The sequence below is a fragment of the Salvelinus sp. IW2-2015 genome, linkage group LG8, assembly GCF_002910315.2.
Source record: "Salvelinus sp. IW2-2015 linkage group LG8, ASM291031v2, whole genome shotgun sequence".
NCBI classification, from domain to species: domain Eukaryota; kingdom Metazoa; phylum Chordata; class Actinopteri; order Salmoniformes; family Salmonidae; genus Salvelinus; species Salvelinus sp. IW2-2015.
Window position 1 is genome coordinate 27,300,481 of NC_036848.1, and position 24,844 is coordinate 27,325,324.

At 46.5% G+C, this 24,844-nt stretch overlaps 1 protein-coding gene across 1 annotated transcript; it reads right to left on the reverse strand.

Moving 5' to 3' along the window:
* Positions 1–1,809: 1,809 nt before the first annotated feature.
* Positions 1,810–24,705, reverse strand: LOC111967655 (helicase SRCAP). The gene is made up of 27 exons (XM_023992869.2): positions 24,448–24,705; positions 22,553–22,627; positions 19,248–22,411; positions 16,860–17,114; positions 16,513–16,698; positions 16,017–16,356; positions 13,816–14,000; positions 13,578–13,656; positions 13,365–13,454; positions 12,993–13,169; positions 12,546–12,757; positions 10,937–11,114; positions 10,693–10,829; positions 10,125–10,294; positions 9,633–9,825; positions 9,299–9,435; positions 8,842–9,028; positions 8,409–8,736; positions 7,946–8,167; positions 7,613–7,777; positions 7,264–7,413; positions 6,694–7,134; positions 6,469–6,611; positions 4,959–5,269; positions 4,555–4,757; positions 2,241–2,410; positions 1,810–1,995 (listed from the first exon to the last, which is right to left on the reverse strand). Exons 3-27 carry the CDS (start codon positions 22,155–22,157, stop codon positions 1,810–1,812), a joined length of 7,755 nt encoding a protein of 2,584 aa, XP_023848637.2. The 5' UTR covers positions 22,158–22,411; positions 22,553–22,627; positions 24,448–24,705.
* Positions 24,706–24,844: the final 139 nt, after the last annotated feature.

The window sequence follows — 24,844 nt, forward strand, 5'->3', positions numbered from 1 at the left end:
CAGCAACCCCGACGTCACTCTCAGGTTGCCCAGTTGAACCCTCCACTGAAAGTCTCCAGAAAACCGCATGAGCTGTCTGCGGACCCCGGAAGGTATGACAAATGTGTTGAACGTCTGGCTGTGAGCTATTCTCCCCCCCACCCCCTTCCAGGTGCCTCAGTGAGCGCACGGTGAGGGAGACATCTGAAGAAGGCCAACCAGAAGAGGATGCTGGAGACATGGCATATCGAAGGAGGCAACTTCACCACTGCTTTCTTCAGACAGGTACGTCTCCACTGACATCACTCTTTGACTACGTGCCATTCGCTCTGACTTTGGAGGGGCAGTTCAAAAGAAATGAACTACGCTGCCTCTCTCTCTCTTCCTCAGCTAAACCATCAGGGGAACTATTGAGTGTGACCGGAGGGAGAGAAGAAGGAGATGATCGTGGAGCTCTCTGTGCCCCAGCCTGAGGAAGAGGAGATGTCAACAAACAGAGCACCACCATCCTGGAGCAGGTCAGTCACAACCAACAACACTGGCATAACGCGATGTATAGGAGATTTACTGGTGTTTGTTCATGTGCATGTGTCTCTCGAGACCATAGACGCCGTTTTATACCACAACATACAGCAGCAGGAGTCTGAAGGACCAGAGGACTAGCACCTGAAAGTGTTTGGATCAGCTTGACTCATCCATACAAAACAAGCTTTAAAAAATATAAAGTAATAAACTTGTATTATAGAGGTCAAATTGATTGTGTTATTAAGTCAGCAAACATCAATCTCTACTCAGGTGGCACTGTTCCATAAACAACAATTTTCTCTCTTGCCACAGGCTCGTGTCGTGCCGAGCGCATGAGGAAGCGACTACAGATGGCGGCAACTCCCAAGCCAAAGCAGAGCAGTAGCTGAACATGGCAAGTTCAACGAGGCCATTCCCATTTGACGAGGCTGCTGTGAAGGAGAGGACCCAGAAGAAGAGAGCTCTCCAATAGCCAGCAGGAGATAGCAGCCTTAGTGCGAGCAGGTGATTGTGCCTCAATATCCCTGTTTTTGCCCTATCTATTCTGCTTATTTTGACAGAGTTGGAGCAAGAATTCGACCCGCCTGTACTTTTCCCCCCATGCTTCAGAGCTAGATGCCTATAAACGCTGCTATAACTTCTTCTAGAGTGATTTCACTAGGAGGTGTGGTGCAAGGGAATTAAAGCAGAAGCCGAGGTAAATGATTGCTATGTCTCAGTGCATTTAAGAGAGCTATGACACTCGTGTCTCATTTAATTAGTCCCCTATATACGATCCTGAAGTTAAAACTAAACCTACCTAAAAAAAAATAAAAAAAAAAAAAAAACAAAGAATAAAAAGAAAAAAAAAAGAAAAGAAATGAAAAAATAAAAAGCCTACGGCAACGGCCTTCTCTAACGTCTGTGTTACAGGAGCAGGTGGGAGGCTGCCAAGGAAGGGCTTACCAGGCAAAGGAGGAGGGCCTGGACGCTTGCAAAGCAGGCTCTTCAGCCAACGACGACCAAGCGACTTCTCACACAGCGCAGAGGAAGCCCTCGCACCAAGTACCGGGTCGGGCCGCCGCCCACGGGCAGAAAGCAGCAAAAAAGCGCGCCCTGCTCCACCAGGACCAGCCGACAGGCTACGACGGGACCACGGCCTCCCACGACCCACTTCGCCAGAGCGCCGACCACCCAACCACCACCCCAAAGAAGACTGTCTGAAAGACTCCTCTCGCTCGATGAGGACGAGGGGACACAAAGACACCACACCCGGCTCGCCAGAGCACCCAAGGCCACACCACCTCTCAGCTCAGGAATCTCTCTCTATTCGCGGGTCTGTCCGATGCGGTGGCAGCGGTCCTGGGCCTGGGCGTCCATGGTGGGGTTCCAGTCACTGTCGTAGAACACCACCGTGTCGGCGCCCGTGAGGTTCACCCCCACGCCACCGCTACGCGTGGACAGGATGAAGCAGAAGATGCGGCGGTCYGCGTTGAAGCGATCCATCAGGGACTGAGAGGGAGAGAAAGATGTATGATGGACACAGGAGAAAACAAATGTTTTTGGTTTTCAACCGACAGTCAGCATCCTTTAGCAGTTTCAGCACAGTGTTGAACTCCGGGTCAATTCCATTCAACTCAAGAAACCAAATAGCCGGAAAATTCCTTTGAAATGGAATCGACGCCAACTGACTGAGTTGCTGAAGACCAACACAACAACAGAATCCCATAGAGCTCAGGAGTCACAGCGCCACTCACCTGTCTCTGCTCGACACGGGTGCTGCCGTCCAGGCGAAGGTAGATGTGCCCATGATAGCCAAGGAACTGCTCCAGCACGTCCAGCATGCGGGTCATCTGGGTGAAGATGAGCACGCGGTGTTGGCCCTCCTTCAGCCGTCGCAGCAGAGTGTGGAGCGTCTGCAGCTTACCTGCACACACACACCACAGTGTTATTGCTCAAAGGCTGTATTGAGTTAAAAGCACTTTTTTTCCTCAGACAAATGCCACAATGTCTTCAACTGAAAGACACGCTGCTCTGGGGAACTGAACCCAGAGACACAGAACCTGAGCCTGACCCAGTGAACCCAGAGAGACTGTGTCCCGTTCCGCATTCGAAGTAACAACACTTCTAGTTAACAGTGGCTTTTCGTGTCATGGTGTGTGCAAACACACAGCCAAACTGATGGGAGGTGTCAGAGTTCAAATTCCTCAACGAATGCCAAGTTAAAACAAGACAAGTTTCCTAAAAGACTCTGCATGGTCAATCCAATGTCTGCAATGGCCGGACCGCATTTGCTGCAATGCGGCCCCCGCAGAAGTCAGAGCATTCATATATCTTGCGATTCAGCGAGCTTTCATACGCATCCAATAAATTGGTCTGCACCGCACCACTCGTAGTTACTCAGTGCTAGTTACTCAACAACTTCTAAATGTTACGCAGCGACTAGTCCAACATACTGAACAAAAATATTTAAAGCAACAATTTCTAAGATTTTAACTGAGTTAAAGGAAAATCAGTCATTAGGCCCTAATCTATGGATTTTACATGACTGGGCAGGGGTGCAGCCATGGGTGGGCCTGGGAGGGCATAGGCCATAGGCCCCCCTCAGACAATCCCACAGGTGAAAGAGACAGGTGTGGAGGTCCTGGGCTGGCGTGGTTACAGCTCTGGTGGATATTCCTGCAGTCAGCGTGCCAATTGCACGCTCCGCAAAAACTTTAAACATCTGTGGCAATGTGTTGTGTGACAAAACTGCACATTTTAAAGTGGCCTTTTATTGCCCCGGCACAAGGTGCATCTGTGTAATGATCATGCTGTTTAATTAGCTTCTTGATATGCCATACCTGTCAGGTGGATGGATTATCTTGGCAAAGGAGAAATGCTCACTCACAGGGATATAAACAAATTTGTGCACAAAATTTGAAAGAAAAAAGCTTTTGTGCGTGTGGAAAATTTCAGGGATTTTTACATTTATTTCAGCTCATGAAACATGGGACCAATACTTCACAGTTATAATGTTTTCCAGTGTATATCCAAATCGGATTTTAGTAACCACATTGTGGGCTTGTTACTATACATCAAATCAGCATGACAGACTTAAGAAATATCCACTTTGTTTGATCAGATTTGTTGAACGTGCACCAATCCAGCGTCTTTCTACCCCACGGTCTGCATTCCATCGACCTTTTTACCACATCTATCCCCATTATCTCCCAATCTCTTTCCAGGAGTTCAAACTCATTTTCCTGTCTTGGAGATCCCAACACGAGGTATCATAAAGACATTTTTATTTATGAACTTGTTCTGATAGCCTTTCGTCAAAGTTCTCCATGTTTGTTGTCAAGAAAGTGAGTTCGTGTTTACACAGGATGTACCGGTCCCAACTATTGTTCTAAGCTGACCTATGGAATTGTTTTAAGATGAATCATTTAGCCATTTGATTTAGAATTTTAAGACCCCTTTAGGTATCCACAAAAAAATTGAAAACAATTATTTAATAAAATATTGAATTTGCCCTTTACTACTATAACCCATAGAAAAACACATTCATAAATGGCAAAAAAAAGACAGTAAAAAAAAATGTCATAAGGAATAAGGTTTTGAAGTGTATGTCCGATATCTAGTAGATATGAGAAAGCTCAGGAAATATATAAATAATATTTTGTAACACATTTTGAACCCCTTTAGGGTAGGCACAAAACGACCTCCACACTTCCAAACATTTTTTAAGCCGGTAACAGTTACCTTTAGACAATTCCCGTGACAATTGTGGGGGGGGTCATAGAGCATAACGGAAAACACCATCGAGTTCCACAGTGGGATCACATTAGTTTGTAAACCAAACGGTTCGGATGCGTCAAAACACACGTTGGCACATCAACGGTACCGACTTCAGACGAGTCCCCTTGCACTTGAGACCACCATCGTGTTCGTGAGAGTCTCCCCTTTCCATAGAGTGGTCATTTTTTAACTCTTATATTTTTTAGATTGACGCACTGGTGTGTCAATCGAGTCTAGGGTGTTAAGTCCTATAGAACAAACAAGTGTGATGTCTGAGGAGTGGGGACTCACCGCAGTCGTACTGGATCAGCCTCAGGTCAGGGAAGTGGGTCCTCATGTTGCACTGGATGCGGTGCAGACTGCGTGTGAGCGGGGCCACCTGGGAGGAGAGCAGCGAGGTGAACACGGCCTGCTTGTGGCTCAGAGATGGAGGGGGGTGGCAGCTGTGCATGGTGATGGTCGGAGCCTCCACCGGTGGGATCACAAACGTAAACCTGGAGGAGTAGAAAAATCAGGTAGGCATCACAAGAAAGATAAACAGAAAGTGTTTGAAAACAGACACACCGGATTTAACTAATGAAGGGCTTGGTGATTAGTAAAAAATAAAAAATAAATGGTGTTAGTGAAGGGCTAGAACAAAAATCTAGACTGTCTCGTGGTTCCAGACAGTGGAAAGCAGCAGCCAGTTTTGTTACCTTTCTATCACATCTTTGAGCAGCTGCAGCCTGTCCTCAGTGGTGTGGATGGCCTCCCTCAGGGCGCGGCTTTGGTCCCAGTAGTCCACGGTGCTGTGGGACTGGGCGAATAAGCAGGCGGTGTGGCCCGACCGGGCCCACTGACCCAGGGCCCTGGGGGCCGGAGCAGGGCAGGAGCCCGGGAGGAAGGTGAGGAAGTCCAGCACCTCATGGCCGTACACAGGCTTGGCGCTGCAGTGCAGGTCATTGATCCGGATGATTTGGGCCAGGCGGCTGTCTCGCTGCTTCTTGCGGCTGTCTGCCAGCCATGACTGACGGGGAGGAAAGGGACAGTTTGTCAGTTGATAAGACAGCAACAATTAATAGGCGCTCCAGAGGACTGAAAACAAACTTGTTCATTTTTTTTTACCGCCTGTTTTGGACTCAACGTGTCAATGTACGGATCATGCATGAATAATATACCATCTGCAGTCCTCTCCCAGCGGCAAAAGGCACAGAATCGTTATATTTTCACTTGGCATGCATGAGAGACACGCTCGTTCATGTCATGTAGTGAGTGCGTGCGCTGAAATGAGTGGGATTGCCTTGTTACATGCACTTAACATTAGTTATTTTGATCACAGCAAAAACACATTGATCAAATCCATGCAACATAATAATAAAACATTTAAAATTAGATCTATTAGGCCTCGGTAGTAGTTTAATTTCTCTTTCAATAGGCTACATTTATCTGGAAACCAAGCAGAAAATGATGTGCGCTATTGATGGTAATGTAGCCATACAAATACATTAGAAGGCAATTGTCAAACTAATCAGAAACACTATGCATCTCCTAAATGCTGTCGCTGGTGTATTTTGTTTGAATTTTGGAATATATTACGGGAATCACAGGCACGAATACAACTCTCGAGAAATGTATACTGCAAATTTCACCTGCTTTAAAAATAAATAAAGTGCCTTTCTGTTTTATCAACCATCCATCCAAATCAAATAATTCCATGCCATCTGTCCTTATAAACATGCAGACAGGTATTCCATGATATGTAACAATCCAACACTGCAGTTGATTTCCAGCGATCATAATTTATCACGTACGCAAATGCAATATATAAATTATTACATGACTTTCAAGGAGTAGGACATTTGATGCAAACATAAGTAGGCTATAACTTTTTCCATAGTATACAATTACATCCTCACAATTGCTTTCTTGCCATACTAGTCTGTACAACAAGGAATTAGCAGGTTGCAAGGTTAACGTGGGATCAGATCGGCACAGCATTGTCAAAAAATATACAAAAAAGTTATGAAGTCTCTTTAAAGGAACATGACAGGAGTCAGTTTAAGAGTTATGCTGTGGACTGATGACTGACATAACTCAAAAAGGTACTACTGTGGGATATGCTAGAATATGACAACCTCATTACTTCCTACATGGTGATTTAAACAAGTAGCAAGGGGGAAAAAAGAGATATGTAAAACAAATAAAAGCAGATGTAGTGGAAGGTACCATGTAGAAGGGGGAGCGAGGATGTGGGCGAGGTTGTGCCCGAGGTCGAGGGGGGACAAATCCACCAACATGGGACCCTGATTTAGGAACGGCTGATTTAGTGTCGCTGCTCTCCTCGCGCGTTGACAAAGAATTCAGACGAGCTAGAGAGGAGAAGTGACTTGTTCAATACAGGGATTGTAAATACAGAAACAGTTTTCAAATGATTTGCATTCATCAACTCACCTTTCTGTTCTGTGCTGGTTTCGGCTGGCCCTTTTACTACCTTCAGCACTGGGCGAGGGGGCTCAGACTGACTGGGGGCTGGGGTAGGGTTTTGAAGTGGGGCAGGAGTAGGGGTTCGAGGAGGGGCTGGGATAGGGGTTCGAGGAGGGGCTGGGGTAGGGATACGAGGAGGGGCTGGGGTAGAGGTTCTAATTGTGACCGACGTAGGGGTTCTAGGTGGGGCCAGGGTGTATTGAGCAGTGACGGGTCCGGGGTGGCAATGTGCAAGGGGGGATCTCAGAGCAATGTTGGTATTGGCATGGTGGTGTATGGAGGGTGACGCCTGGGGGGCTACGCGGGGAGAAGGGGGCACTGCCAGGGTGGGTACACCCCCTCCTTCCTTGCTTGACTGGCGTACCACGATCTTCACAATCCCAGAGCTGGTCACCATGGAGGAGGGCACTGGAGAGGAAAGACGAGTAAGAACATGACCATCCATGAACCGCTTAAACAACGAGTCCAGGGTGAAAGACAGCTAACCAGAGAAGATCAGATCAGGGACCGTAGTCTTGAAGGGGGACGCTGCTGTACCTTGAGAAGCGTTGAGAGGAAGCTGGATTTCCGAGGGTGCGGGAGAGGGGGTGGCAGCATGGGTGTTGGCTGAACTGAACACTGCTACCTGGGCTGGCTGGCTGATGAGGTGGTGCTGCCCTCCGCTGGTCACCAGATGCATGAAGTTACCTGCGGAGCCCACAGTAAGAACCCATTTAGACACTCCTGTCAGCGCAGTATAGGATAGATACTGTACCACTACATTTAATAGAACACCAATATGGCTGCCTATATCAACACATTCTAGAGTTATGACACGGGCCACTCATATATATATATATATATACTGCTCTATGATACTTTAGTTACTGTTAGGATCTGAGTGGACCTTGTACTGGGCGTGGAGGGGCCACAGGGACCTGGTGGAGCTGGGTTCCAGACAGGGTGAGCTTGTTGCCCTGCAGCTGGAAGGTAACAGGCTTACTGCCCTGGCACGACGACACAGGACGCCCAGCCAACGAGGCCAGGTGGGCGATACTCACTACCTCCCCAGCTGAGATGGAGAAAGAGAGTCATTAAATAAATGTTGACATGACATTTCACCAGTAGGAATAAAAATTTAAAAAAAAGGTAATTCAGTGCATTTTCAGTTTGTTCTTATGCACTCTTCACGCACATTGGTTGCCCGATAAGAGTGTTTGAGAGAATGGCAGGTACTCACAGGGAAGTCGGGCCTGCATGTCTGGGCTGAGCAGAACCCGTTGGGTCATGACGTTGCTGGAAGGAGGGGTGGAATGGGTGGCGGGGTTGCAGGAGGCGGTGGGCGAGCGCACAGCCAGGACTGGCATTGGGGAGCCAGACCTCACGACAGTTCCCACTGCACAGGGGCTGCTGGGGTGCACAGGCGGGCGTGAAGGGGCAGTGGGTGCCACTGAATACACCGCTGAGGGTTCATGGAAACAAGGGAAGAGAAGACAGGATGACTTTAGATCTGGCTTGTGTAGAATACAATAGTTTATCTGGCTGTGTAGAAGTTTCCACAAGAAACGTTGAACGGAATGCATGTTAAAATCGGACCGTAAGAAAAAAGAAAAAAACACTTGGATCATGTTGATCTTTTCAATGTCAAATCAGCAACTATTCATGTATTATTTACTTCTAAATCCATGCTATTTAGTACTAACCTTGTTGGACTAGAGGTGAAGGGGTGAGGGTTGGGGTCACATCCTGGATGAGACGGGGCCTTGGGGCCTGAGCAGCAGGGGTGACCGGGCAGGTGAGCCGAGGGTTGTTCACCATCAGCACCGTGCAACCATCAGCCTTAGGTAAGGGCTGGAACATCCTGTTGACCTTCATACGGACAGGTTTGGGGCGGGGAGGAGGGTCGGGGGACTCCATGACCTCCTGGATCAGCTGGCCGCTGACCTTCCGGCGGGGCAGAAACACGTCGGCCTTGTACCTGGACACGCTGCCCTCTAGACCCACCAGGTCAAACAAAGACAGGTCACCGCGCTGAGGGACAGAGGAGTGGAGGGGTTCGGTTATGGAGGTTTAAATACGTATAAAATGCATTTTGTATGCATCTAAATGTTTATGTGCGTACACACACACGCTAACCTTGAATGGGGAGATCTCCAGGGCTCTCTGTACCAGGGAGGCCGTGTGGAAGACGATGGGCTTGGTGATGAAGGGGGAGTGGATGGGCCGCGGGTCAAACAGGTTGGGGTGGTTACACACTTTACGGAGCTGCATCAAGATGTTGATCACAGACATGAAGTGACCGTTGGCCAGCGTTTCCCGGGTGCTAAGAGAGAGAGAGCGATAGAAAGGGAGAGAAACACAGTGAAATGACAAAAAAAAAAAAAAAGGATTCCTATACAATGCTAACTAGTAGATGATCTAAGCAACAGTAGCTGTTTAAATTACAACATCATAGATGTAAAAACATTCTGGGAAATGTTAGAAATAGGACTATACAGGTCATTAGCTAATTACTTGCAGATTTTCAAACCAATGAGCTCTCCTGCAATGCATTAATTTGCTTCCAGTAACACCCTTGTCTATAGATACTTACGAGGCCTGTGCCATGAAGTCATCGTAGAGGAAGCGCTGTCTCTTGGACAGACGGCAGCGCACCACATGCTCATATTTCTTAGGCATCTGCTTCTCCACATCCACCTTGATTCTCCTCAACAGAAACGGCCTGAGCACCTGGAAGGGAAAAACAAAAAGTGGTGATATGTCGGGTTAGGGAACAGAATGTCTTTCAAAACATCTAAAACAGTTCATGGTAATAAATAGTATATTCTTATTTAACAGATAATCTGGACCCTCCTAAATATTCAGACCAATCCACACCCCCTTGACCAACTGCGTGTTCCTCCATCTACAGCAGCCTGAGTTCTTACCTTATGTAACCTCTTGACCAGGCCCTCATTGTACTCCTGGCTGCCCTCGATCATGCCGGTGAGGGGGTTGGAGAACCACTCCTTAAACTCTCGGTGAGACTGAAAGACGTGGGGCATGAGGAAGTGCATCAGGGACCACAGCTCCATCAGGCTGTTCTGCAGAGGGGTGCCCGTCAAGAGCAGGCGCCTCTGACTGGGGCCAGGAAAAAAAAAACATAGAAAGACGTTATAATGACCAGAGGTTGTGACTAAAGATTTTTATATTCTACTGGACGAAGAACTTTCAGCTTTTGTTGTCATAATTTTGACTGATATTGGTAAAGGAAGAATGCAGAGAAATGGAAGCACTTGTCTGAAGGTTTTTAGAAAATGCTATAAGAATCCTTTGTGTTATTATTATTTATTTATTCATAAATTAGGATTATGATGTTCAATGGCAACAGTTATACTGGCCATCTATAACCATCTCCTCCCTCCTCCCTTAGTGCAGACCTGTTGAAGTTGAGCAGGCTCTGCCAGCGCTGGGACTTGAAGTTCTTGATGTTCTGGGCCTCGTCCAGGATGAGGTAGCGCCAGGACTTGCGACGGAAGGCCTGGTGGTCCTGCAGCACCAGCTTGTAGGAGGTGATGCACACGTGGAAGGCGTTGGGCTTGGTCCAACCCTGAAAAAAAGAGGACGTTTTTATTAGCTTATCGAAAGGGTCTGGCACTTGAATTGATCCATTTCAGTGGGCCAGGGCTTTTATCCACTTCAGTATGCAAGGCTGACTTTTTGTTCAGTTGGAATGAGACAGGGAGCACCAGAAAGGAGATGAGGCAGCGTCAGTGAAGATTATTTTGGAACCCGCAAGGAAAAAGGAAAAGAGGTTGCCAAAGAAATACCTGGAGGCGGGAGTTTAACGCAGACAATTACAAAAATCGTCAACGGGTGAAACAAGATGGAGAGGACTGCCCAGAACAGAGTGCGCTGGAGAGGGGTCATCGTGAGGAAATAGTCCCGAGTTAGTAAGTGCCAGTGAAGATTTGTATCCATTTACGAGGGGATTTGGTGATTGTTTACCTGTCTCTTGAGTTTCCTCTCCTTCTGACTGCCGTAATAAGTGAGGATTTTGAATCCAGGACACCAGCGCTTCAGCTCCATCTCCCAATTCAGCATCACACTGGTTGGCACGATAATAAGATGGGGCCCCCAGTTACCTGAACAACCAACTTGATTTAGTATCCGATATATAGGTTGTGTACATCTCTTCTATTGTCCTGGTAAAACGTTGAAACATTAGTGTATGAATGACTCAATGTCTTACCCTTCTCACAGGCGAGGTGAGCTAGCAAGGCGATCGTCTGGATGGTCTTCCCCAGGCCCATCTCGTCAGCCAGGATGCCGTTGAGCTTCTTCTCGTACATGGTGACCAGCCAGTCCAGGCCGATGTGCTGGTACTCACGCAGCTGGCCCACCAGCAAGAACGGAATGGGAGTCTTAACCTATTGACGAAGACCAAACAATAAAGCAAAAACAGGTTTTTAGAAATGTTAGCAAAAATATTTTAAAAACAACTTAAATATCACATTTACATAAGTATTCAGACCCTTTACTCAGTACTTTGTTGAAGCACCTTTGGCAGCGATTACAGCCTTGAGTCTTCTTGGGTTTGACGATACATTCTTCTCTGCAGATCCTCTCAAAGCTCTGTCAGGTTGGATGGAGAGCATCGCTGCACAGCTATTTTCAGGTCTCTCCAGAGATGTTAGATCGGGTTCAAGTCCGGGCTCTGGCTCAGCCACTCAAGGATATTCAGAGACTTGTCCCAAAGCCACTCCTATGTTATCTTGGTTTTCATCAAGGACCGCTCTGTACTTCGCTCCGTTCATCTTTCCTTCGATCCTGACTAGTCTCCCAGTCCCTCCCGCTGAAAAACATCTTCACAGCATGATGCTGCCACGCACCATGCTTCACTGTAGGGATGGTGCGAGCTTTCCTCCAGACATGATGCTTGGCATTCAGGCCAAAGAGTTTAATCTTGGTTTCATCTGACCAGAGAATCTTGTTTCTCATGGTCTGAGAGTCCTTTAGGTGCCTTTTGGCAAACTCCAAGAGGGCTGTCATGTGCCTTTTACTGAGGAGTGGCTTCCGTCTGGATACTCTACCATAAAGGCCTGATTGGTGGAGTGCTGCAGAGATGGTTGTCCTTCTGGAGGGTTCTCCCATCTCCACAGAGGAACTCTAGAGCTCTGTCAGAGTAACCATCGAGTTCTTGGTCACCTCCCTGACCAAGGCCCCTCTCGCCTGATTGCTCAGTTTGGCTGGGCGGCCAGCTCTAGGAAGAGTCTTGGTGGTTCCAAACGTCTTCCATTTAAGAATGATGGAGGCCACTGTGTTCTTTTTGGTACCCTTACCCAGATCTGTGCCTCGACACAATCCTGTCTCGGAGCTCTACAGATAATTCCTTCGACCTCATGGCTTGGTTTTTGCTCCGACATGCACTGTCATCTGTGTGCCTTTCCAAGTCATGTCCAATCAATTGAATTTACCAATCATGTTGTAGAAACATCTCAAAGATGATCAATGGAAACAGGATGCACCTGAGCTCAATTTTGAGTGTCATAGAAAAGGATCTGAATACTTATATAAATAAGGTACTTCTGTTTAGAATGTTATATTAATTTGCACAAATGTTTTATATGGAATCAACTCCATATTAACGCCCATGATTTTGGAATGAGAAGTTCGACAAGCAGGTGTCCACATACTTTTGGTCATGTAGTGTATTTTACTATTGGAGGACAGGCTTATTGTAACGGCTAGAACGGAACGAATGGAACAATACTAACCTTTCCCTTAAGTCAACTACAAACTAATAGCAAAGGATCCTTGTTTGATCATCTGGCCAGTGTTGTAGGGCATGGGTTACCCACCTTGGTTGTGGCAAGGGTGTAGCCTTTGGGTTGCAGGCTCTCTGCAGTAGCAGCAATGTGGCTGATCTCCTTCTTGGGCCGCGGGCCGGTTGGGAGAGGGGGACTGTGGTCCCCCTCCTTCAGCAGGATCTCCATTCCCTCGTCGCACTCGTCTTCATCACTGTCCTCTTCATCATTGTCAATGACCTCTTCCTCATCACTGTCCTCATTATCTGGTGAGTGATAGGTGAGAAGAGGGGTAATGCAGTGAGCATGGTATAAAATCAGGATAAATGCACTAGCTTGACAGTCAAATCCATAAGGTAAAAGCCCTTGGAAAAAAGTAGGTTTTTGGTTTGTAGGTCCATCTACAGTATCAATTCAATCTGAAAGCTCAGTGTGAAGCTTCGTAGAGTTTTCGCTAGGTTAGAGAGCAAAGATGTTCTATTTTGTTACAGTGGGCAGTACCTGAGGTGGTGATGTTGCTTTCCACGTCACTTTCGTCTTCCTCGCTCTCCTCTTCCTCGTCTACAGAATTTTCAGACTCCTCGGAGCTGGCAGGAGAGGCAGATGCCGAGGGCTCCTCGAAATCAGAGGCATACGCTCCTTTGTACTTCTCCAGCAGCTCCTCCACAGTCATGTCACCTGGGAGAGGAATTGGAAGAAAATGAAGTTTAGAATGGTCTTGAATAATGGACGTCATGGCAACAGATAGGAATAGAAAAGTGACTTGTGGAGCTTGAAATGACAATAGCTTAAAAACAACTAGACAGCACATTGGACTCAACATCTGTGCAGCAGATACAGCTGTTGTACTATTTTAGTAGTGTGGGAGGTTACCTTCTTTGGCCAAGTCATCCAGCTCGCCTGCGTGATCTGCTTCCCCCTCCACCACCTCTTGGGCTGCGATGGTGTCCTCCTCATCTTCAGCTGAGCACCACAGACAGGGACAAATAATTACACAATACTCACAGCCAAGTCAATATATTGACATGTGAGCTATTTTAGATGCATATAACATTCACTGCAATTGGATAACAAGGCCTCACTTACCATCCTCTTCGTTGGCTGTGAACTCTGCGTCTTCGTCCACTGTTGTGGACAAATTGTCTGAGCACTCTTCTTCCGAGTCCTGTGGAAGGAACAAAGTCAGCCTCCACCAAATAAGATTTTAAAGTATGAACAATTAGGTTAATGTGCACCAGCTTATACAAAGGAAGGGCATGGGAGTGCAGTATGCATGTGTTTGAGTGAGGGGCTCTGCCCAGTCTCCTGTGTCAGTGGTACCCACCTGTGAAAGGGGCTGTTTGAGGGTGCTGAGCAGCTCTGCCAGGGACATGGTCCCCTCCTGTCTCAGCAGCTCAATCTCCCTCCTCTGGGTCTCAGGGTCATTGCCATCCTGTTCCTCCTCCACGTCGATGGTCTCCTCATCATCATCCTCCTCCTCACCACCACACGGAGGCTCAAAGTCTCTGTCTGCAGGCGGAACGAAGGAAGAGAGGAACGTTAAACCTTGTCTCCAATTGGCCAGTCTGTTAAGGCACCTGGGCTAGAAACTGTGCAGGACACTGCATCATGCTTATTTGAACAGCATTGAACAGTCTACAATCTCTGGCAAAGCTTCGCTTCCATTATGCTAACTACTAAGTCACATCTGATGACTGGAATGTCACTGCACTTCAGAGATGCAATAATTGCATCGTTTCTAGTCAGAAATTGAAGGCAGGAGATGACTGTCCTTTTGCCTTGGACAATTACACCATAACGGAATTACACTGAGAATCAGTTTTGCACTTTAACCCATAAGAGTCTAAACCGGGGTGGGTTCTACTGAGCTACAGTGCTGTGAAAAAGTATTTGCCCTCTTTATAAATTGCTCTACTTCTGCATTTTTTTTTTTATATACTGAACGTTATCAGATCTTCAACCAAAACCTAATATTAGATAAAGGGCAACCAGAGTGAACAAATAACACAACAATTACATACTTATTTAATGTATTTAATAAGCAATGTTACGCAACACCATATGCCCGTGTGAAAAAGTAATTGCTCCCTTACACTCAATAACTGGTGGTGACACCTTTAGCTGCAATGACTCCAACCAAACGCTTCCTGTAGTTGTTGATCAGCCTCTCATGTCGCTGTGGAGGAATTTTTGCCCACTCTTCCATGCAGAATTGCTTTAACTTAGCGACATTTGGGAGTTTTCAAGCATGATCTGCTCATTTCAAGTCCTGCCACAACATCTCAATTGGGATTAGGTCTGGACCAAAACTTCAAATTTGTTGCATTTTAACCATTTTAATGTGGACTTGATTGTGTATTTTGGATCATTGTCAAACAGAGCTTGAGAAGATCTCCAGAGAAGAATGGGAGAAACTCCCCAAATACAGGTGTGCCAGGCTTGTAGCGTCATAACCAAGAAGACTCAAGGCTGTAATCGCTGCCAAAGGTGCTTCAACAAAGTACTGAGTAAAGAGTCTGAAGACTTATGTAAATGTGATATTTCAGTTGTTTTTTTATACTTTTGCAAACATTTCTAAAAACCTGTTTTTGCTTTGTAATTATGTGGTATTGTGTGTAGATTGATGAGGGATCAATTTTAGAATAAGGTAACAAAATTTGGAAAATTCAAGGGGTCTGAATACTTTCCGAATGCACTGTACATGTTCGTGAGTCGCCTCTTTCTACAGTGGGGTCATATTAGTGTGTAGCCCAAACTGTTCGGACACTACAGACAGAAGTTGGCAGATCGGCTGTACCGACTTCAGACGAGGCCCACGACGCTTGTGGGGGTCGTAGAGCAAAACTGAGGCAACCGTCATGTGCGTTGGATTGAGACGCATCCAATGCAAAACAAATATATCTCTAGCTTAAAAACGGACAGATTTTTTTTTACATTGGGATTTTATTTGACCGCTAATTAGATTTCCGCGGTGGCGGGGGTTGCTGGACTGGCGTCACTGAGTCTGACAGTTGCTAATGGAAACTAAACAGAGGCACACTGAAGAGTACTAGTGTACACCTTAGCAACTGAATCTTACAGAAGATGCTTTGGGTCAACAATAGCAATTCATTGCATTTTAAAACAGTGCTTTTCACAAAGTCTCAAAGCAACACCTCCGTCACCAACGTGTAGCACCAACAGGTGACATGCAGAAGGCATTTTGCACCAGGATGCACAACACACATCAGCTGAAGTAAGAGCAGTGGCTACAACAACCTCCTTATGTTGTAAATTATTCAGGCTCTCTAGTTATACCAGTGGAGGCTGAAGAGGGGAGGACGGCTCATAATAATATCCGGAATTTAGTTAGTTGATTGGTATCAAACACATGGTTTTCATGCGTTTGATACCATTCCATTCACTCCATTCCAGCCATTATTATGAGCCGTCCTCCCCTCAGCAGCCTCCACTGGTATAACTAGAGAGCCTGAATGGTGGCAATCTGGATACTCAAGAAACAATTAGCAAAGAAACAGTTCTCACCATCTTCATCCACAACAAGTGGAAGAGATTTTCTGGGTGGTGAGGGTGCAGGTTCACTGTTCCCAGCCGGTGCCGTTTCCAGGGCCTGACTGAGGAGGTCAGAGTATTTCTCTGTCTGGCCCACGATGAAGTCCAGCTGGAGGTCCAGAGCCTTCTTCCTCTTCTCCTCTAACCGGGACTGCTGCTTGTACTGCACCACCTTCTCAATACTGCTCCAGAAGGCCCGGACCTCCTTGGCTATGTTGGAGGCGACTCGTCTGATTTTGGCGTGCTCGTCCCTCTTGGCCTTCTCCTCCTTCTGCCGCAGCTCCTCGTGATGTCGCATCACCATCCGCACCACCTGGAGAAACATGCATATGTAATTGAGTTCTTTTGAACTTGTTGGACCTAACCTGAAATCATGGCAGTGGTTAAGCAAACAATAGGTAATACCAATCTCTCTGCAATATGGATGCCAAGTGGTGTAAAATAAAAGTGATATAAGAGGGTTTCTTACCTTCCTGGCGACCCCTCTCTTCCACCTCCTCTCCTGGGCAAAGTCGGCCGAGAGCCACTGCATCTCCTCACACAGGTAGTCCCAGTGAACCTTGGGCCGGACTGGCTCCGTCAGGCGGGTCAGTCGCTTCATAGACCAAAAGCCTTCCCTCCTCAACGCTACGGTCCTGCCCTCTATCTCCGCCTCCTACAACACATAGTTCACATCCGGAATTATAGAAATAAAGAAACTCAAATTGTTCCAATCTAGACAGTTGATTAAATGAAAAACTATTCACAGTTGACAATTTGGAACAAAGGTCAGAAGGATGAGCAGGAGACGTGGTCCAAATCAGAACGCTGACTCACGTGTTTGGCTAGTTCAGCCATGTCTGCGTGACGCTCCATGCGGGGTCGATGGGGAGTGACAGGGTCCGATGGGGAGGAGCCTCCTGGGCCCATAAAGGGAGGAGAGAGGAACCTGCCCTGGGCACCTCGGAGTATGAGGGGAGTAGTGCTGGGAGTCCAGTCAATGAAGGATGATAGGCCAGGAGAGGGGTATGAAGTGGATGAGGAGGCAGGTGACCAATTTTGTGTGACCCTGTCTGCTATCCACTGGCGTACCTGGAAACGGAGGGAAAGGCGGCGAGAAGGAAATGAGGACTTTTGAGCAGGACCATAACAAGATTGTTCCTACTGGAACAGAGGCAAACATGCATAGAGTTCACAGCTAAATCTGTCTCAAACATGTTGTATATCAAGCTATCAACAAATCTCTTCGATACCGTAGGCTATACCTCAAGAAATCACATGCTGCATTGAAAACAAAACAACAACAAAAAATTACTATTCTGTAGCCTACACCCATACAGACTTTGCAGTGTACACAACCTGCTATCTCATGTAATCATTCAGTGATCAGCGAGCATTCTGCAAGTGTGATCTATCGGAGCGTCTGACACCCACCGCTTACCTTTGTGAAAATGGCCTTTCTGTCTGGCCTGCTCTTTCTCTGCTCATGATGGAAAACATACATGGCTTAAAACGTGGCCAACTTAATCACTAAAGCAGAACACTGCATATGAAAGATCACTGCATGAAACAAATGGAGAAACCATTTTGAGAACTGAGAATGAAATGCTATAATTGGAAAACAGTGAAAACATGCTGAAAGCGTTTTCCTGGCATACGCCAAACCCAGGTTCGTCTGTCGGACTGCCAGATGGTGAAGCATGATTAATCACTCCAGAGAACACATTTCCACTGCTCCAGAGCCCAATGGTGGCGAACTTTACACCACTCCAACTGACGCTTGGCATTGCACATGGTGATCTTAGGCTTGTGTGCGGCTGCTCGGCCATGGAAACCCATTTCATGAAGCTCCCGACAAACCGTTATCGTGTGACGTTGCTTCCAGAGCAACCGAGGACAGAACATTTTTCAGCACTCGGCGGCCCCGTTCTGTCAACTTGTATGGCCTACCACTTCGCGGCTCAGCCGGTTACTCCTAGACGTTTCCACTTCCGGGCCACCTTTACCGGGGCAGCTCTAGCAGGGCAGAATTTGACAAACTGACTTGTTGGAAAGGTGGGATCCTATGACAGTGCCACGTTGAAAGTCATTGAGCTCTTCAGTAAGGCCAATGTTTGTCTATGGAGATTGCATGGCAGTGTGCTTAATATTATGGTGTGGCTGAAATAGCCGAATCCACTAATTTGAAGGGGTGTCCACATACTTTTGTATATATAGTGGATATTGCAGCACCGACTCAGCCAGCTACATTTAATTAACCATAGCCATCAAGCTCCAAATTCTTCAAAACTGAAAAGGGAGTTTATGTTCTCTCTGCTACTGCACAGCAAGCAGTACCAGTACTAGCTCCAAAAGGCTCCTTAACAGCTTCGACCCACAAGCCATAACACTGCTGAACAGTTCTTCAAATGGCTACCCGGACTATTTGCATTGACCAACCCCCCCCCCTTTTTTTTTTTTTTTACATTGCTGCTACTCGCTGCAAAGACACTTTAACCCTACCTACATGTACAGTACCAGTCAAAAGTTTAGACACCTTTTGGAACGCTGAGAGTGTGCAAAGCTGTCATCAAGGCAAAGGGTGGCTACTTTGAAGAATCTAAAATATTTTGATTTGTTTAACACTTTTTTGGTTACTACATGATTCCATGTGTGTTATTTCATAGTTGTGATGTCTGTAAAAAAAAAAAAAAAAGTTAAAATAAAGCAAAAACCATGAATGAGTAGGTGTGTCCAAACTTTTGGCTGGTACTGTACATATTACCTCGACTAACCTGTACCCCGCACATTGACTCGGTACCCCCTGTATGTAGCCTCGTTATTGTTATTGTGTTGATTTATGTATTTATTTGACTTAAAACTGCATTGCTGGTTAAGGGCTTGTAAGTAAGCATTTCACGGTAAGTTTACCTGTTGTATTCGGCACATGTGACAAATAAAATTAAAATGTGATTTATATAGCTCCATTTCAGTTTTTGATGAATTGAATATCACAAAATTGCATTTAAACACATTATGCCTTCATTATAAGTATAATAAACAACTATTCGTACAGTAGCAAAATGTTTATTGTATGCTGCTTAAGAAAACTGTCAGAGCAATCATTAGCCCATCTTTCATGCTAAAAGAATGGTCTCTGTTGATACGTAGCCATATAATCACTGATTTGGCAGCACATCTGAAGAAAACAGCTAAGCCTACACAGAAAGCCATTTTGGGGCATACCTTGCTCACTGCTGGGCTGGGGTTGACCATGCTCCTGCGGCTAGGCTGGGCCTTCACTGCCAGGTCAGCCTCATCACTGCTCTCCTCCGTGGGGCTGCTGAGCCCCGGGCCCTTCACACCGGCTAGCCGTGGCCGGATGACAGGCGGTGGTCCGGACTGGCTCCCACCCCTGGAGGAACTGGAGAGTTTACGCCTCGTCACATTGCCTGATGTTGAGGGCAATTTGGGGGCAGAGAGGGGCTTGGAAGATGCATTGATGATTTTCAGAGGGTTTAGGGTTTGAGACACAGTCACTGCTTTGCCCGTGGATGCCCGTGGATGAGTTAAGGCCTCTTTGTCAGATTTGCATGGTGTGGGAGTAGATGGAGGGGTCATACGGGACTGGGATGGGGTGTTGGTAGCGGGAATAGCAGGAGGTGCTGCTGTGGGTTCTCTCTTGACAGAGGGCTCTGTCTGGTCTCTATGACTGCTTACAGGCACAGGCTCCGGCAAAGGCACAGCGACTGACACAGCTTTCGGAAGGCACTCTAATACAGGTGCTGTGTCTGAGCCACAGCTGAAGCTGCTAGTGCTAGCCTGCGTCAGGCTGCTGCTCTGCTGCCTAGATACCCCCAACAATAAGGAGGGAGGATGTTTGAGGAGAGGGGTGTCCCCACGCTTTAGTAGGAGGAGTTTTGGGTCGATGATGCCAGAAGAGAGCGTGGACCGGGAAGCCTCTGGGTTGGCCTCGGTTGCTGTCACATTAACGGTACGATAAACATCCTGCTGGGTCTCCACTGGGGTTTCTGTCAGTGTTGGACAGGGCTGTGGATATTTGGTCCCTTCATGAGAAGAAACACAGGGCTTGGGTTCTGTAGTATTTTGTAAGGTGGCTCCTGGTACCTTTTTTAGAGGACAATTCTGCTTTCTACCCTCTGGCAAGTGTATGGTAATTGGGGACGAGAGGACCTCAATACTGTGTTGACTGTTTGACTGTACAACAACCCCCTCTGTTAATTCTTCCATTGGGGAGACAAGAGAAGATGTACTGGCCATTGCTCTCACTTCCGTTTCCCCTGGCAGCGTTTGTGTGTCACTCAGACATGTGGCTGGGGAAATGCTCACCCCTCTATTGTCTGAGACAGCTGTGCTGGTCTCCAGACAAGGTAATGCAGCTTGTGTACAGGTGTCCGTCTGTCCATCTGGAGTATCTGATACTGTGACAGTTTGGACTACACAAACCTCACTTGAATCTTCCAACACAGTATTGTCAATTTCAGTAGTTGTGGGCTCAAAAATCTGCCCTTCATCTGTCATCTCTACATCTTGTGTGGACAGACTAGGGGTAAAGTCATTTTGATGCTGGATAATGACTTGATCATTGTCATTACTCGCTTGAGGGTGAGATAGCAGGTGTATTTCTCGTCCCTCACTGGCTGTACAATTCTCAGAGTGTTCCATGAGTGGGGTGAATAAGTTTACTTCGTAGCTTGGGGAGAGGGACGGTCTCTCTCCAACAACTTCTATCGCAATCTCCTCCTCCACAAAGCTATAAATCTCAAATTCTCCTGCAGCCAGTGGGTCCATTTCGATATCCGAATGGGTCCCTTCAATAAACGACTTTGGTTCTCTGTCAGAATACTCAGAGTTGAATTCAATAACAGCAGTATCACCACTGACAAGATGTTCTTCCAGGAAGACACACTGATCCACCTGGACCTCCTCAGGCAACTCCAGGCTGGTCTCTCCTCCATGCATCACAGCTCCTTGAGCATCAGCTGACAGCACGAGCTCAGAGACCAGTGGAGTCTCCATCCTGGTTTTGTGGTCAGGATTAGACATCTGAACTTCAATAGATTGTTCTGTCTGCATTAATTCTATTTCTGTACTGGGGAGGTGGTGTATAGGAGGGGTTGTTGCTGTTGTCTCCTGTAGAAAAGAGCTTTGTGACCGGATTGTAAAGTTGGGTGAGTGCTTGGCCGTTTCAGTCTCCTTTGCCCTGTTAGTCTCAATCCGTTCTTCTGTTGGGAGAGGGGGATTTGTCTGGATATCGCGCTCACTCTCCTGTCTGTCAGTTGTGTAGTCTGGGGTGGAATTACCACTGCCAGGGGGCGTGTAGGGGACAAGACCAGAGTATGTTTCTCTTGACTGTGGGGTCCCGGATATGTCAGTTGGTGGGTCTGGGAGTAGCGTTTGTGAACTCCCAAGTGTGACATGTCTACTCTCAGACGGTTCTGTAGATCTCTCAGATTCTTGTGGTCCCTGATCCACCGCATTAGCTCCCTGTATCTCTTCTTGGTCGTAATTTGAGTTCTGCGTGATTTTAGGTTCTGTGGAGATGTCTGTTTGTTTCTTCTTACTGTTGTCAGTGATGAGCACTGGGGGGATAGGCTGCTCAGAATTTGGGAGAATGCCTGCTTGTTCTTGGACTTCAGACAGAGGTATGTCGCTGGCCTGATTTGCCTGAGTCGGCGGAGTTGTTTGAGGCTGCTCCATCCCTCTGTCTTCGTTGTGGTCTGGGACTGTATCTTTATTTGGGCCGAGGGGACGTGGCGACACTGTTGAGCAGGATTTAGAGGGAAGGTTTCTAGCTGGGTGTTCTCTGCCAAGTTCCTCGATTCCAGTCTCTTGTTTATATTCCAATTTCTCTGGGAGAGGCTGGCCCCTTTCTGTCCCACTGACGCCCACCAGTCCACCTGCAACTCTCTGATGCAGAGCCTGGTCCTGGCCTGGTCCAGCAGCACTCCACTCTGTACCGCTCGTTTGTCTGTCTGTGTGGCTGCTGTTATCAGTTTGTGACACATAATGCGAATATTGCGCTGTTCCGTCTGTCTGTGTGTCAGAGAGTCTGTCTGAATGGGACTTTGTAGAGAGACTAGGGTCCTTGGGGTGCAACGGGCCCAATCTTCCTCCACCACCACTATCTGACATTGCCCCTCTTTCAAGGCTGTCCTTAGTGTTGTCGTTGGGGTGAGTCTCTGTGGGTGTGTTATTTTCACTGACGCGTCCGTGTCTTTCAGGGTGTGACGTGGTCGTGTTATCCAGTGGTGGGAGAGGCGCAGCGGCCACATTTTGCGCAGCCTGGGGGTTGTCACCCAGCACATTCACAGCCGGAGGGGTGCGCTGCTGCACCGCCTCCTCCCCAGAGCTTCCTCCCTCTGTGCTGCTCCGGCTACACACTGCACCTGGAAGCAGTGAGAGGATGTAGTTCAGTTGACGGATAGAAGTACAGTACATGCATTTATAGACAAATATTTCAATAAGTATCCAGCAAAGAACAATTTGTCAAACTAGTCAATGTCTCTGGTTAAGGAAGAACTTATCACCTGTCTGCGGTGTGGGACACAGCGCTTCAGTGCTTTCCACTTCCAGGATGCTGATTAAGGTCCCGTCCACATATTCTGAATAAAAAGACAAGTGGTAAGTAAAATGATCAATGCCGCTGTTCTCTGGACTATAATACAATTTTCAATTCCATAGAATCATAGAACCACAAATTATTGTTATACTCTGGTCCATGTGTGTTTCTCTGAAGAGTTCTCTGATTCATAGGGATTGGTTTAAATGCAGAAGACACATTTCAGTTGAATGCATTCAGTTGTGCAACTGGCTAGGCATCCCCTTTATCTGAAGAGTTCCAAAACTGCACAATACTGGCCAATGAATGAGGGTGGCAACATTGTTACACTGTACACTATTCATGAATCAAACATTGTATTATATGGGGAGGTGAGGTGTTTGAGGCATAGTTCACAACACAACATTTTCCAACAGACTTTTGCATATGTGTTTCGATTTAGCGACTACTTGCTAGCAAATGCAATATATGTTTTACTTGGAATCAAATATTTAATACAATCTCTAGAATGACTTAATAAAAAAACAAAAACAACTTTGTTAGGTTTATACAATTGTAACCCCTGACCTTTTCCCTGATATGTGGCATTATCAAACATATTGCTACACGCACAAATTGACGCACGGGCCTCCAGCCATTCAAATCAACAGTATTACACTGTTGCAAATGCAATTTATTGTAGTTTAAAATAATCTGGACATGGCATGTGCAGCGGGAACATGTAGGTGTTCCTGTAGCAACGTGACACTCATGCGCTCAATGTTTTCGTGCGCTCTTCAGATTGTATCGTTTCAATAACTGTTGATTTAGCTAGTTAGGTACTATTGTTGTTAGTTGGCTAACTACATGGCTAGCATGTTTGCTAGTTGACTAGCTACCTATACAGCTTGCCTTTATATCTAGATGAGCGTTGTTGGCCCCAATACTTTCAACTTGGCGCGCACGCGCCCCATCCCACCCGAAGTTATGTAATGGTCTGGGTCTTTATAAATGCATTTCTGATTCGCTTGGAGCGAAAAAGGGGTTTAAAAAGTCGAATTAAAACCCGCTTCCCAACAATTACCTGTGACGTCATTGCACGGGGTCAAATAACCACAACTACTAAACATTGAAATCATACATTTAGCTATATAGTCAGTCAATATAAATGATTTACCTCATTAAAATACTGACAAAATAAATTGTTGCTGCAATGTTTCTCGCTAAAATGTAGCAGTGATTACGAGGGGGATAAAGGGGGGTTCGAGTGATCCCACACAGGCACACTTAGTTATGAATTAAAAGATGTCCTCCAGTTGTTTTATTTTTTTTAAACTTTTCCTGTTGAGAAGTGATATCCCAAGTAGACTTAGTGTAAATCCATTTTATACTGATTCCAATATGGCCAACGTGATTACACTCAAACATATTCGCCTGAATATAAATTGCCATTGTTCATTTTGTATCGTCTTATTCTGTGGAGAACTAACGTTAGTGGCAGCCTTGCTAGTACAGATAGTTTTAGCTAAATCTTTTCGCGCCGCAGCTAAATTGGCTGGCATTAGGCTAATTCCATGCCACAGTTTGGCCATGATGCTAAGAAGTACATGTTCTGGCTGCAGGTAAAGTCTAACGTTACAGGGAAGGTAAACAAGCCAAATAATTTGCAACTTTATAATTGCGCCGTCATTGACACCTGTGTTTTAATCTGTGTTGTAGTGGAGTATGCAGACAAGGAAAACTTTCGCAACCCTCAATTTTCTAAATATATTTGTCAGAATTAACTGAATGCTGTGTCCCGCCGCGAACAAGCCCCCCTGGTGCCCCCTACTACTTCCTCCATACCCCCCCTTCTCATGGCCGCCATCTTAAATTCCCACCTACCTGAAATTTCCGACCAGTTTTCTTTTACAAAATTCTTGTTGATGGAGTCGTCATCCGGATAAAATCGTACTCAATCCGTGATGATAGTATTCCAAACTGTCTCTCGGTACCCAACGAGGTAGGAGTAGGTCCGTGGGAAGAAGTTATAATACGGACTGAAAGAGAGCGGGTTCGGCTCGCCGAATCTAGTGGTTGCGGGGAGGAGACTTTTAGACGCAGCGAAATGGTGGAGAACCACTGCTGACAAAGTGCAGAAGAAAGTATTATCTCGCGAGAAGTTGAACGGCGCGCCGTTGCAATTTTTGGGATAAGTAAGACAGTGCATTCATTGCTTTAGTTCAAATTATAGCAAATCCCATGATAATTTGGGGAAATGTTTTATGTTACCATTATCTGG